The sequence below is a fragment of the Berghia stephanieae genome, chromosome 2 (assembly GCF_034508935.2).
Source record: "Berghia stephanieae isolate SIO BIC M18660-M18661 chromosome 2, UCSD_Bste_1.3, whole genome shotgun sequence".
Lineage (NCBI taxonomy): Eukaryota > Metazoa > Mollusca > Gastropoda > Nudibranchia > Aeolidiidae > Berghia > Berghia stephanieae.
This window is the reverse complement of record NC_088361.1, coordinates 53,030,403-53,046,174: the sequence shown is the minus strand read 5'-3', so window position 1 is coordinate 53,046,174 and position 15,772 is coordinate 53,030,403. Positions and strand designations below refer to the sequence as shown.

The window sequence follows — 15,772 nt, the reverse complement described above, 5'->3', positions numbered from 1 at the left end:
TTATTATTATTATTATTATCATTATTATTATTATTATTATTATTATTATTATTATTATTATCATTATTATGAATAAAGAAACAAAGATTGTATTCTGTCAGTGTTTTACAGTATTATTGACGCAACAAGGATACATTTATTATTATATTTTTCTATTTTAAGAATTATATAGATCCGATTGACATTTTTCAATGGCACGAAAGGTCAAAGCGATCTGTTCCATCGTGAGCCAGACTTTGTCACCCACTAAATTAAGACTGAAATCAATGCAGTCACTTTGACACTAAATAAACAAAATGTCATGGTGGTTGATTCAATTGACGATGCGAATAATAATAAATAATAATAAAAATAAAATATAAATCAGCCGTATCGTTGAAAATACCCTTTGGAGGTGAAAAACTGATATGTATAAAGATTAACTTGTAAACTTTTTTTAATTAACACATTTTTATAAAGCAAAAAGCAACCGAGAAAATGAAAATAACAACAAATGAACAAAATAAGTAATTAAGTTATTGTATTCACAGAGACAATAATAATGTTTAACGTAAACACGATATTGAAAGGAAGTAATCTCGGATTGATTCTCGTCTACACGGGAAATTAACGTATACGGTATCGAAGGATGACTTCGTACTTCTCCTAAACGAAACTTTCACTCACCCCATCTAAATAACCATTTATTTGATGTAAACACAACAATTAATGTATATATCATGGGAGATTGGAGACTAGGTAGTAGTATAGAATAATAAAATGAAAAAAAAAGGTTTGTATACAAACATACAAGTGCATACAAGTCAGAAATACAATTGCATGCAAAATTCTACCTCTTTAAAAACACGGGCTTTAGGGGATGAAGTTCTTATTGCCTCATCCTTTTCACTTTGAGTTCACTGTCTCAGAAGACCTTTTCACATCAGAATTATTGTCTTGCTTGATTGTGAGCATGTTTTAAAACTTGCTAACCATAGTACTAGTCATTTTTAGAAACTTGGACATAGACGTTGTCGAAAAGTACTCCCTTACAATGAACCATAGCTTCAACAAGGATTTAATTAATCTTATAACTAATTGATTGTCATAAAGAAAAATGAAACATGACAATGCTTGTGTTGTTTTCTAACAGTTTCTGGCCTTACTTTTTACCCGCTTCAGACAACATCAGGTGGAAGTAATAGCCATGACCAATACGGCCTATTGTAAGAGGTTCGATTCCTACATAATTTGCATTTTCAATGTCATAAACGACCAGCTTCTTTATGTTTCATTAGCTTACAAATTAGCACTGGTTTTATTTGCTTACATTTTGAAAAGCCTCTTACAGCTTTTGGTTTCAGTAATCATTTTATTTGTTTTACTCACTTTTTAATCAAGTTATTTAGATGTTGACTATAAGTTTTTACGTATTGGGGGAAGGTGTTCATGAATTATTGCATTTCATTTACTTTTTCTTCTTGTGAAGGACGCGGTCTTCCGTTTTCATGTTTTAATTAATGAGCAGGAATCGTTTGCAGCTTCAGTACTGAATTGGTTATAGTGTTTATAGTGGCTGATTTACTGAGTATCCGAAAGCTCATGTCTTTAAAATGTTTATTCAATGGATAAAAAACTCGTTGCATTTTCTATACCGACCTTTCTCTCACCGTTTTCATTCTCTCTCTCTCTCTCTCTCTCTCTCTCTCTCTCTCACTCTCTCGCTCTCTCCTTCTCTCTACCCGCATATCCACACCACCCTCTCTTCCACACACTCACACACAATTAAATCACTCCCATTTGTCTTTTTTGAACAAAAGTAAACGGCTCGATTCCCTTTTTCATGATAAACGCCTTCACGCATTTTTTGTTATTCATTTGTTTATTCATTTATTGATTTATTTATTTATCATTTATCTATAGCTATGTTATTTTCTAGCACATTACATTTTTGCTTTGGCTTGCTAGAAAGTTTTAGATTTTAATAGATAGTCGTGATATGATTTGAAAAAAAAAAAACAGAAAGAAGAAAACTGTGATAAAACGCTTAAGTGAAACGCTGGCTAAATACAAGAGTTGTTTAACCATGTATCATCCTTGACGTTTATTTAAATTAAAGAAATCCGTTGAGTACAAGCACATGCCGTGAGCCTATTGAAAGCAATAAAATAATATTTTAAAATTTATATCTCTTTTCACCAAGAATATCAAGATTCCAACTCTGAATGGAGGATTTGCATTAATATGTCGAGTCAAAAATGCTAGTAAGAGAAAGTCAGAGGAATAAACTTTGTCATAATGTTTAGAATATTTTTTATTATTGGAATTTGTGGAAATCGATACATATCATTTCTGAACGAACTTTTAAACTCGGGCACACTGAAGGTCACCTTATTCTCATCTAAGTTAGAGTATATTCCGCCAACCCAGCTATACAAACATCATTATCTCACGAATAATTTGGTCAAACCGTAGTTACTACATATCCTAATCCTTCCATGACTCGTTAACCTGTTAACTGCCGTACTCGAGAAAAATACGTATTAAAAATTTGGCCTGAAAACTTGTCCATCAAATTATATCGATCGATTTAAATGACCCTCATTTTGGTAAAAACTTTCAAAACTGGCACTTAGCAAAGTCCCAAGCTTGAGAGTTTTTGCCAAGATGAGGATAATTTCGATCGATCGATATTTGAAGGAGGAGTTTTCTGGCCAAATCGTGAAAGCACGTGTCTTTCCAGAGAAAGGCAGTGAACTGGTTAATCGTTTGTTGGGAAAGAACACTATGTAGCCAATTTACTTTATACCTGGTCATTTATGCTGGGCAGTAGTAATGATGCAATTACAACATTGTTTCAAGTATTCAGCTTATATCTTAAGCATCGTTTACCGTAACAGGCAACTTTCGTAATTCTTCTTTTCGTAATCTGTGTGTTCTAAATCTCACACTGTTTGCTAGTAATCATGATATTGAGTAATCACATGTTATGTGTAAAGTGTAAACAATTTGAAAATGTTAAGACAACACATTTATCTATTTTTACGTAGAGTATTTGATTTTTAAAAAATCAATTGATTAAAACAACCCCCAACTTTTTGAAACGTTTTAAAGTTGAGGCTTCTCAGATTTGACACTTTCTTGGCAAGTCGAGGATTAAAACAAAGTTTCAAAGTTTATTCAATCTTAGGCTTTCACAAATAAATCATACAATTTGATGACAAAATACATGAAAGTAGAAAAAAATGGTAAATGGAACCAAAACTGATATCATTAGTAACCACAAAAATACAACTGTATCACCGCCAATGTTTACAATAACAACAACAATAACAACAACAACAACAACAACAATAATAATAATAATAATAATAATAATAATAATAATAATAATAATAATAATAATAATAATAATAATAATAATAATAATAATAATAATAATAATAATAATTGTAAAAATAACAAACAATAAACTTTTGAAGTTGAGGCTTTCTAAAAAATTGTTCTGTTATAATAAGGCATAAGTGAGAGATTCATCCACACCAAAATCAGTTGATTAAGTGAGATTAACGTGTAACTGTCTACAACGTGTAACAGAAGGCGCGCAATGAGGTGATATGTCATTAGTGAAAGATTTACCATGCTGATCATAGGTTCAATCTTTATCAATTGTTGTTTACTAGGTAATTACGAGAGAATCGTAGAAATAAATCAAAAATAAATTCACGCATTAAAATATTTTAACATTTCAGTCATTTACATCACGCTCTTGATGTGCGCTTCACAATGCTATTTCAACGAATGTCCATTGTCTATAAGTCGCTTGATATGATATATTTCTCTTTAACTTAACGCTTGTGCAAGATCGTCTTCTTTATGTGAGGCACTCCTTTTTTATACCTGACTAAAGTAAGCAAAATACTGTATTTTCCTAAATATCGCGAGCCAGAAATATCATTTTGCACTCGTTTGCCATCTTCATGACACTTTGTTCCTTGTCCCTCGATTTTGTTTTTATACAATCGGCGCTGAGACGGTTAAAGTTCCCCACTTCCTCTTATGCTTGCTGTCACAGGGCTTCACATTGTGATGTCTCATTTAGATCTGAAATCTTTTTTCTGTGCGATGTTTGAATCGTCTTGTTCTAGTTGTGCGTGCGCAGTTATTCCCCGTGCTTACATGTCCTTTGAGGTCCGTCTCTTTCTTTATCTCACTCACTCACTCTTCTTTTTCCATCTACCTATCAATCAATCTTTCTCTCTCTGTCTATGTATCAAAATACTGTTTTAAAAGAGAGGTCAGCAAGCTTTTGCTGTGCCTATGGCCATTAAGCTTCTACTGTAACAGTGTTTTCTTGGTCTCACGAAAAGTTTAAATAATATATGTGGATTGTATTATTGAGGCGAGATATTTAATAATTAAACATCACAAAAGCACAGCCATATATTATTATCGTATGCTGTATAACTTTTGGTTTTTACTCAGTTTTTGTTTAATTATGTTTTTTTAAAAGATACGGTCTTGGCTTTTATCCTCACTTCTTATGATGTTGTACTACTTATTAAAGGCCATCACAAAACCATATCAATATTAATATCTCTTCTTTTCTTTGAAAACTGTTACAAATGATAAATTGCTCCTTTATAGAAAGAGGAAAAAGGAGAGATAAAAGGACCGGAACTGAAAATTGATAATAAAATGTAATGAAGTAGCTTGTTTTTATTGAAACGTCTAATATTGGCTCAAAATGTGTGTAAATGATCATGCTCAGAACTTTTATAAAGTTTTGTCAAATTTGGAAATGTCAATTGATCATTTAGGTCATCTTAATTTTTATACTCTGTATTCATCCAGTGCCGTCCGGTGTAGCATTGGATGCAATGACGTTTCAGGACCTCACATTCAAATAGTCTCTGTCTCAGTTTCTTTGACATGAAAGTTAGAAATAAAATCGAAATATTCAAGTAGCCTATAATTATCAAAATGTTTTGTGTGGCGATTATAATCATCTGTATTGTTTAATTAACCATACACTTTCCCCCTAAATTATTCTTTAAAAAACATAACCCTTTATAATATGACTACCCTATATATTCGATATTATTTATTTTATTGATATCCTCCATAAATGTTATATAACTAAACCTCCTTATATATAGCCGTGATATTATTGATTTTCATTACCATCCTTTACACCCAACCTTAATCGGTTCCCATTATCCATTCTCATTTACAGCAATACATTTTGTCATATTTGACATGACAAGAATACATTTCAACCTCATGTTTTTATTTGTTTTACTAAACAATTACAATTTGCAATATGGCATTTGTTGAGGCGTCAATCAAACTGTTGTCCAATTTATGTAAATAGACATGTGACCATTTGTTTATTATATTGACAATTCACAACACACAGTTTTGTTGCTGAAGAGAAAAAAATAACATGAAAAGGAAATAATCCTGTTTTCTAATTTATAATTTATTTCACTGGTCTAGGATGAAAGAATCTGTTTCCAGTTTCTTTCTGATTGGTGCAAGAAATAATATCAAACTTTTACGAGTCAAACTAGAATGTGGAAAAATAATATTGCTAATCATTACAACAATAACGTGCAAATTGATCTTTTAACAAACTTATAATCCAAATACTAAAGACGTCGACTTCACGTCCAGCCCTTCAGAGAGACTTTTCACGCACTTTAACCCATCCTAACCCAAGCAAATGTACAATTTATATAGCTTTCCAGCTCACGACCACATGGGTTCTGTCTGAGATATTGCAATAGTGCCAAATGCTGGACACCTCATTCCATATTGTGATAAATGTAATTTAGTTATCGGAGTTGAAAGTGTAGATCTTTAGATTTAAGTATTTGGTAAAATGAACATCGAAAAAGGGGATTCAAATATTCTTAGGAAGACTGCGATCATTTTGTATTTTGGAAGAGTGAAAGATCTACATGAAGCGAACTCCAAAATGTGCCAAATGTTTGTCTCTTACGGTTAAAAACATAAAACATTGTCAGATGCATCAATTTAAAAAATTGCAATACAGTTAGTGTGAAAATGAATGCATCTTCATGCTTAGTTAGTTCTGATTTCAAACTCACAAAACAAATCTGTGATGGCAGATTGTCGTCCAAGTACAAATCAATTAACACAATCTGACAACTCTCAATTTGGCAAAATCAAGTAATTGGTATCTCTCATGAATTACGCAATGTAGTTGAACTGTTTTATTTCATTCCATTAGATCTACATTTAAAGATGCTATGAAAAATACTCAATTCATATTCAAATCTTCTTCTTCTTCTTCTTCTTCTTCTTCTTCTTCTTCTTCTTCTTCTTCTTCTTCTTCTTCTTCTTCTTCTTCTTCTTCTTCTTCTTCTTCTTCTTCTTCTTCTTCTTCTTCTTCTTCTTCTTCTTCTTCTTCTTTTTACTACTACTACTACTACTACTACTACTACTACTACTACTACTACTACTACTACTACTACTACTACTACTACTACTAATATTAGTACTGATGCTACTACTACTACTACTACTACTACTACTACTACTACTACTACTACTACTACTAGTACTACTACTATTACTACTACTACTACTACTACTACTACTACTACTTTTTTCTTCTTCTTCAAAAAGATTGGCTGACTTAGTCAGACTGGGCATTGCGTATCCAAGCTAAAGAAATGTTATATTTGAGAATAAGTCTGAAGTCAAACAATATTGCAACGTGTAGAAGAGATGGAAGATTTTGTACCATAGAAAGGTAAACATATATCTCACGAAATCGTTTTCTCACGATTTTGATCTAAAATTACCATTGCATTTTTATCGAAACATTTCATGATAATGCTCATTTTTTTCATAGCCGAATCAGCCAATCGTCCCTCTCGTTGTCCATGTCACGGGAATATGAAAAACCTGCTAATGGAATGGATGGGCCGTTGCCAGAAGAACAAGAAACGTCCATCTTGGAAAACAGCACTGAGGTCACCCCGTCCTCTCCATCACAATCAAACGCCAAAGATTTCAGTGAGTATCACGCACTTCCAAATCAATCCCCCAAAATATCATATCCTATCATATCATTCCATGTATTGATATGCAGAACGAATAGATAATATGTTTTAGATGCTCTACCAGACACATTTAAACTTATGAAACTATGTATTGCTGTTAGTTCACAAGATTGTGATCAGTTATAAAATATAGAGTTTCTAATGATTATTTAAAAATCAGAAACTAATTAAAATAAGATTGTCAGTTGAAATGAACACAAAGTAGAGGGGCGTTTCAAACTTCTTCGAGTAAACCAATTAATGACAGTATATATAAAAACATTGCACAATATCTTTTTATACAAATATCTTTTGACAAACAATCCCAAACTAAGCATTCCATTAAGAATTTTTAAAAAAATCTTTAACCATTTGACCTTACGCAGTCTTGCGTGAATATTGTTTTGACAAGGGTGGAAGAACTCGCTCCAACTTTCATTTTACTTATTATTTGATGTTTCCATAGTTGGGGTATCCGAATACGAGTCTGTGTGGAACATGCCAGAAAACTACGGTCTACGAATCTTGTGGGTCCTGCTGATTCCAATCAAAGCTTTGTTCTTCGTCACCATCCCAGACAGCAGGCGTCCAGGCATTTGGTCCAGACTCTATCTCGTGTCCTTCGTCACCTCCGTGGCCTGGATCAGTGGACTCACTTACATCATGGTCTGGATGGTTACTATAGCAGGTAGGTTTGTCCAAGAAAAGAAAAAGAAACGTCTAAAGTGGAAGTCTTCGTCTGGTTATCCGGAATACAATATTTATTTATATAATTGTTAACCTCGTCATTTTGCTCTCCTACACCCCTTTCTATTAAACAATTACGATGGGCTTAATAATCAAAAATTACTCGCCGATCAATGCAACTTACAATCTAAAAATTATACAGATATGGTATTTTTACAATTTTGCCTATGACCAAAATTAAAAATATAATTTTAGCTCAAATATTGATTAATACGTTTTTTATTATCACTTTGTTTGCACCTATAATATTATTTATACGTTGAATGTATAAATAATATTATAGGTGCCAAAAAATATGACTAATAGTAATCTTTTCGGCTCTCTGAATTGTAATTTCTATTTTAATTAAACAAAACATACCTATTGCATTTTGTAGGACTATGTCAATGCCGCACAAATTTTATAACACGAAACTCGTTGTTACTATTCAGCGTAAAGATTGATTTCTAACCTGTTAATTTTACAAAATTCAAACATGATGTGCTACTTGTGTGTGTGTGTGTGTGTGTGTGTGTGTGTGTGTGTGTGTGTGTGTGTGTGTGTGTAGTAGTGTTAATCAACGATTTGCACCGATAACACCCCTCATTGCATCCTCGTTCTGATTGCTTCGATATAATTATATGCCTTATAGCTGTCTCTCACAGATTAACCAGTTAACTGCCGAACTTCAGAAAGTCTCGAATTTAAAAAAATTGCTCAGAAAACCCGTCCTTCAAATATTGATCTATTTAAATGACCCTTCGAAGGACGAGTTTTCCGGCCAAAATTTTAAATACACGCCTTTCTGGAGTACGACAGTTAACTGGTTAAATAAGCGATGATAATATTAATTTGTGATTTCTATCATTATTAAATGGTCACATTTATGTCCACTCATTCACCATTTGGCAGGGACAGAAATATGATTAAAGAAATATTACGTTTATGTTCACTGAGAGTCATGTCATTTATTAAAAGTTTTGTCTCATTTTTTAAAAGAATAAAATAGATAAATTCCCTTGATTCATCCTCAAAGGAAAATTTCTCTTTAGGGTCTATTCCAAGAGAAGACTGGAATAACCCAGGCGTTAGCCGCAGTACAGCGCCGCAAAGTGATCTAGGGCGAGGTGACTTGCACAAGGCGGGTAGTCGAACTCGGTACCTTTTGGATACGAAGCAAAGACCGTACCGTTGAGCCACGTGTCCCCTAAAATTACATTTTTTCTCAATTTTGCACTTATCAGATTAAGGATATTTATTAGAATAGTAATAACATAATGCGGTCAAAATATCGTGTAGAAAATAAATCCAGATTTTAAAGATATATTTACCATAACCTCATTCAATGTATCTCACGGACTCGAATGTTATAATGAAATGACATATTGCAGCTTGCCTTACTTTGAAATAAAATACATTAAAATGTCTCAGGTATGAGGGGTTTTTTAAACGAGAAAATTATTATTTTAACCGATCGATATTTGAAGTACGAATTTTTTTTCAGGGAACGGGGGTATTGTGTCCATGTCGTGTGACTTCAGAATCAACCACTGACAGGGAATTGCGTGTATTGGTCTTCGTATATTCTGTACCTAAACTCTTTTCTCTTTACAGGTGATTCTTTAGACATTCCAGATACTGTGATGGGCCTGACATTGTTGGCGGCTGGTACTAGTGTGCCTGACTGTTTGGCCAGCATCTTTGTGGCCAGGGATGGTGAGTTGGTGTGCATATTTCACTGGTGGTGATAGTCATGATGATGATGATGATGATGATGATGATGATGATGTTGATGATGATGATGATGATGATGATGATGATGGTAATAATGATGTTGATGATGGTGCTGAAGATGACAAAGGTGATGATGAGGATGATAACAATTATGATAATGCTGGTGGTGGTGGTGGTGGTGGATGTGGTGGTAATAAGTGGTAATGATGATGATGATGATGATGATGATGATGATGATGATGATGATGATGATGATGATGATGATCACGATATATATATAGTATGAATAAAAATGATCTAAACTTTTTTTCAGCACAGTAATAAATATATCATGTATAATATATGATATGTTAAATGGCAAATGAATTCAGTTCTCTATAACGATTTTTTTTCTAATACAATGAAAGATTCAATCCAAGGCTGCTTCAAATTATATTCACAATTTTAATTCCTTCTTTTTACATCCAAAATTTGCTGGAATAGAAGAAAATATTTTAAATATACAGGGAAGATGAAGGATTACGCTGAAAAAAATCTTCTTACGACAAAGCGCTCTGTACACAACATATACGCTAGAAGCGGTCTAGGTTCTTAAAGTAAAGGGGGATTTACAATATTCAAGTTTGCACTCAAAATGAACGTTCGGTGAATATCTACGTTCAATTGTGATATAAATCAATAACATGCTTTCATCTCTCAACTCTTTTCGGAACAGGTTACGGTGACATGGCAGTGTCTAACTCCCTGGGCAGTAACGTATTCGATATTCTGCTCTGTCTGGGCATCCCCTGGCTCATCGAGTCCATTATCAACAACTTCGAGAGCATCACCATTGGCAGCCAGGGCCTTACCTATTCGGCCTTGACCCTCTTGGCCACTGTGGCATTCCTCTTGGTATCAATGGCAATCAACAAGTTTCGTCTCAACAAAAGCTACGGCGTCCTCTGTCTTGTTGCCTACGTGTTCGTCGTTGTTTTGTCTTGTCTCTACGAACTCAACGTTTTCGGAGACTTTAACCCGCCTTCCTGTCCCAGAGAATAAAATTAAAGAAGACGTGTATTGTTACAAAATGTTATGTACTCATTATTCGTAAAAATACAATCTCCGTTATATAAGGGTAAGAATAATAGATAAAGAAGTTTTATAAAACTCACCTTGATGTTTTCAAATAACTCAATTTTGGAAAAATAGCTTGTCTTATTTTTTGGATCTGTTAAAAGACAAAAAAGTGAATCACGAAGGGCCTCGGGTATTACGATGTAATAAGAGCCGTAAGAAGGGTCGCGTGTTTGTTTCACCAGAATATTATCAATCTCCGTTTTATATTTATTTTGTTATGTCAAAATTTAGCAGTAATAGTGAACTGTACTTAATTGACAACTGAAGTAAGTCTAAGTTGTGCGTATTTGATCTCTTTGGTAAAACCATTTAAAGCTATAATACAATATAATTTATAATTTATAACGAATGCATATCAGCTTCAATTATTTATTTTCATTGTGGGAACAACATATATAATAACGATCGTTTTTCATTGTACTTAATTTATCACAATTATTTTCAGTAAAACAAATCTGACCCATCGCCTCAAAATGGCATATCATGCCAGGGTTAATCAGAGGTCTGACTAAAAGCCAGATTGAAGTTTAGATGGTCTAAAAAAGGAAACCATGATTTTTCACACTTTCAAATATTCCATTCATCCTCCTGAATATTATATTCTCAAACAAAGTCTAATTATTCCGGCTGTACAAGAACATCTAGGCCATCCCGACATGTTACCGTTTTGAGGAGGTGTGTCGCAAATGGTGGTAGATTCGGGTAAAGACATTGTGCATTTTATGACATGTTCGATCAAAGAGCTGCGCATGGTGAGAATGGTTTATAAAATATTGCTCTGGTAATGACGGCAGTATTTGATTGTGTTTCATGCTAATGTATTAACTGTTAACTGTCGTACTTTGGAAAAAAATGTAGTTAATAATTTGGCCAGAAATCTCATCCGTAAAATACCAACGACCCTCATCTCGGGAAAAAGTCTCAAACCTGGGACATTGTGAAGTCCCAGGTCAGAGACATTTTGCCCAGATGAGGGTCATTTAAATCGATCGATATTTGAAGGATGTTATTAAATACGGTTTTTTTCCAGAGTACGACAGTTAACTAGTTACATCCGTCAGGTTTTTTCCCCCCGAACTCTGCCGCCATCCTTAATGTTTCGACATTATTTTGCAATGATACAAAGTTGATGTGTGTAAAAGCCTGTGATATAATATTTGTGATGATTTTGAGAGGATTTGTTTGATTAAACCTCAATTATAGCCCATGAGGAGGGACTCGTGAAAAATCTGATCTTCGTAAATTAACTAAATCGTCGCTTTATTCGTATAAGTTATCATGTTACAATAATTGTTGTTGACTACAACAATATTACACTTTGTTTTTAAAATGTTTTAGAAAATCGGATTTTCATCGAGTCCCCACCCAACGATTGAAATTGCTATCGCAATGTTAGTAGTTTGGTGACTGTAAGAAATTGCTGTGATATATATTGAGGTTATATTTTGTGGTTGGCGTAAATCAGAACATTATTTACATCAAATTTCATTTTACTTAAAATTGGGATATTAGTAAAATGTGATCTTCTTTAAATAATCGGGTAAGAGGCATTGTTTGTGTTATTGTGTTGAGTGGGTCACATAAAGAAAAAATGTTCTTGCTATATCAATGGCAACGAAAGTAAAATTATAGATTAGAGATTTTAAAAGGAAATCATATTTAAATTGAGTTTTCTTTAATCAGTTAACTGCCGTACTCCGGAAAGACACATATTTAAAAGTTAGGCCACAAAGGCTAAATAATACTATCGCAATTTGAGAAGATGATGCGTGATAAGATCAGCTTATGTGTAATTATGTAATATTATGAGAAAATGATGTCCAAAGAACATTGCTTTTAAAAAGAGCAGCGCTTTGTCATGTGATTATTGATGTAATTATCTTGATTACCTGTCATGTAAAAACCAAGTTATTTGTGTGTGTATGAATATTCGAAAGACTGGTAGATGACCAATGCCGTACAAGTGCACTTGCGCGTTCATGTCTGTATAATTGATACTTCCACCTATCGAAGGTGTTTCACAGAACATTTGGATTGGATTCTGATTCTCTGAAGTATCAAATTACATCACACGATGACCAATATAATATTTGAATGTGATTGTTAACGGATATGAATCGAATAAAATAGTAAGGTTTAGTGTAATATATTAGGTAAAAACAAATTAAAGATTGCCGTTCAAATAGCAATGAGACATTATTTGGCGTACACTGACAGAATGCATTTTCAGCTCTCTCTAGAATTTGTTTTGCTTCAATTATTAATGAACTAAGATTAACCTTAAATTGTGAAATGTTCTAGAAGTTGAGACTTTGTCTAAAAGTTAAGAATGTTTCGCAAGTTGTGGGTCAAAATTTATAATACAATTGATAAATAATAAACGAGGAGAAATGGCCCAATGGTTAAGGCATTGAACTGTGACCTGTAAGATACATGGTTTTAAGACCCTCTTCGGGTATTTTTTTTCCTTGTGCAAGATTATTAACACCCAATTTCTTCACTTTAGACGTTGTAGGTGATATCTGTTGAGATAAGACGTCTGTTTGATTGATGTTCAATATTCCTTCATGAAAAGCCTTGACGATGGCATACTATCAAGATACGGTGCTGAATAAGGGCTTAATTGTTTGGGGCTTTTTAAAAAATAAAAGATGTGAGGACGAGAAACACTCACAGAGTTCACTCTGTCTCTTGTCACGGGTACCCACGTCTTGATTGTACGAATATTTTCCATTGTAGTTCTAGTAAAAATTATCAGATTGGGCTATTTTATGTTGTTGTTAACTTGTTGTCATCGTTATTTTAATGTTTTCACCTTTGTTGTACTCATCGCCAATGTTGTAGAACGGTATGTAATGGCAATCAATTTGTGTGCAATAAGCAATGGGATTTCACCTATCTAGATCAAATATTATATTTATTGAACATTGTCTCTATGCGATTACTTCTACTATACTGTATGTAGATATTATATGTTGTCAATAGTTGTCATTTTCAAAAATAAACTCTGATTTATAAATGCTCGTGCAATAGATTTTGTATGTTGTATATACTGTACCAATATAGTTGTATAATATAAAACAAACTGTAACATCAGCATGTTTGAATTGTAAAAATTATTTTATCTATGATTGTAATAACACTCTTTCTAAAAGCGCCGTTTTGGACTTGAATGATTTCTATTTGATTTTGGGAGCTTTCACCATTTTAAAGTAAAAGGCTGAATTAGTAAATATGACACGTTTATATCGCTGACTTTCAACGTCGATTTATAATATTATTATTGTATCGCCATTCTCCAATGTTAAGCGATAAAAGACTTGGGTGAAAGACTGAAAAATTACTATTGTCATGGTGCTCTGTCTTTGGTAAGGGCACTTTACACACATTCTATGATCAATTGTAAATCAAATAAAATAGAAATTACTTTAAGAAAGCGAATATTATGCTATGTTTGATACACGTGTTGAAATTAATTAAGTGGTTATTTAATCGGATAACTTCCGCACCCCAGAAAACACGTAGATATTTAAAGATTTGACCAGAAAACTCGTCCTTTAAATATCGATCGATCATCTTGGCAATCGATATATGAAAGACACGTTTTCTATTTCCAGAGTGCGGAAATTAACAGGTTAAACTAAAAGTCCTACTTCAAATGACAGTCTGGTCATGCAGGAGACAAATATGCATGAAAAATTAAATAAAAAAGGAATGGAAGTGACAGAAGCAGTTATTACAAGAGTTTCCCATTTTCATACATTTACTTGTAGATTTACCCCTCCAGAATCCTTGTATTTTCCCCTTGTTCTAGGCTTAATAGATTTAGAATTTGTTCAGATACTATTAGATATTATAAAAGTTGTCATTGATATTTTTCATGATCCTCACCCTAATGTCTGTATAAATGTCATTTGTTCAAACCTTGATGATATCTTTTAATGATTAAATCATGTGATATGTACAATAGATTCTCCGTTCATATTTATATAAATCGAGAGTGGCAATTTTTCCTTATATAGATACATATACCAAAATATAATGTGACGACAGTCACTCCTTGATATCGCTTTCTGAGATTGATAGATTATTTAATGCTTATGCTTTCACGGAGGAGAAAATGCGGACACAAAATATCAAGGAAACACCACTATGGCAATAGGATTCAATAGTCTGATGTCACGTCCACCCAGCAACGAAAAGCTTGGTTCTAAACAAAGAAAAACGGGACTTTTTATTCTTCATGCTGGCTAGAACTGTTCATATGTAATATGATCAGAATGTATAAAAGTCAAAACATCATATTTAAAATGCTTTTCTCCTCTGGATACACTTTTATGCTCGTCAGAGAAATAGTTCATAAGGGCGTCAGTTATTGTTCCGATAGTTTAGAGCCAGTTGCTAAGTTACTATGCGCCATTACGAGGGAAGTGACGTTACGACTGTTGAAGCGTATTGCCACCAGCGGAAAAATATGGTATGTCGTTTATTATCTAACATGGTCAACTAATTGTATTAACGCATCTCTGATGTCTGATATTGAATAGAATAACATTGCCCCAAAACACTGTTTTACACGTATGTGGGAAGTAAGTATCACCTCATATTATAATTAGCTTATCATCGAATGTTTACGTGATACGGCATGTGGTAAATGGCTCGAAACGGTCCATGTGGGTAATTTCTTTCTTTTTTTGTTTTGATAATTACATCATTCATCAAATCTATCTATAGGACTCAGCTATGATGTCAAGAAGTCACAGCCATCTTGTCAAAAACATATTTTGTCATAACACCAATTAAAAAGTTACCAACTTGACTATACACATGATTTAAAGGAATAGGGAACCAGTGTGATGTCAGAATACTGATTCTAATCTCCTTGGAAATGTGAAATCAGTCCATGGGAGGACTGGATACACACCTTGTGCAACTAATCTTTTGGTTTCATAGTGATGGCATCTTAGTTTCTAGCCTAAATAAATGCTGATTGTCAATAAAGACAATCCATCCTCGCTCTTAAAGCCAGTAATCAATAGCATCAGCCTCTACATCCTGCAACTAAAACAATTGAGACACCTTATGATTCCATAAGTAACACTTTCGTTATTTATTCATTATCAGGAGGACTGGTTACACAC

The 15,772-nt window shown here is 33.3% G+C and overlaps 1 protein-coding gene across 8 annotated transcripts in view; it reads left to right on the top strand.

Moving 5' to 3' along the window:
* The window catches only part of LOC144965154 (sodium/potassium/calcium exchanger 5-like), a 155,187-nt gene extending 140,592 nt beyond the window's left edge, over positions 1–14,595 (top strand). For 3 of the 8 annotated variants that reach the window (XM_078900182.1, XM_078900181.1, XM_078900183.1), the window contains exons 8-12: positions 1,162–1,212; positions 6,863–7,026; positions 7,519–7,740; positions 9,393–9,494; positions 10,228–14,595. In XM_078900182.1, the coding sequence (XP_078756308.1) occupies positions 1,162–1,212; positions 6,863–7,026; positions 7,519–7,740; positions 9,393–9,494; positions 10,228–10,553 (865 nt within the window). In that variant the 3' untranslated portion in view covers positions 10,554–14,595. The remainder of the gene's footprint in view (positions 1–1,161; positions 1,213–6,862; positions 7,027–7,518; positions 7,741–9,392; positions 9,495–10,227) is intronic. The other 5 variants (XM_078900186.1, XM_078900184.1, XM_078900187.1 and 2 more) reach the window with 3 other exon arrangements.
* Positions 14,596–15,772: the final 1,177 nt, after the last annotated feature.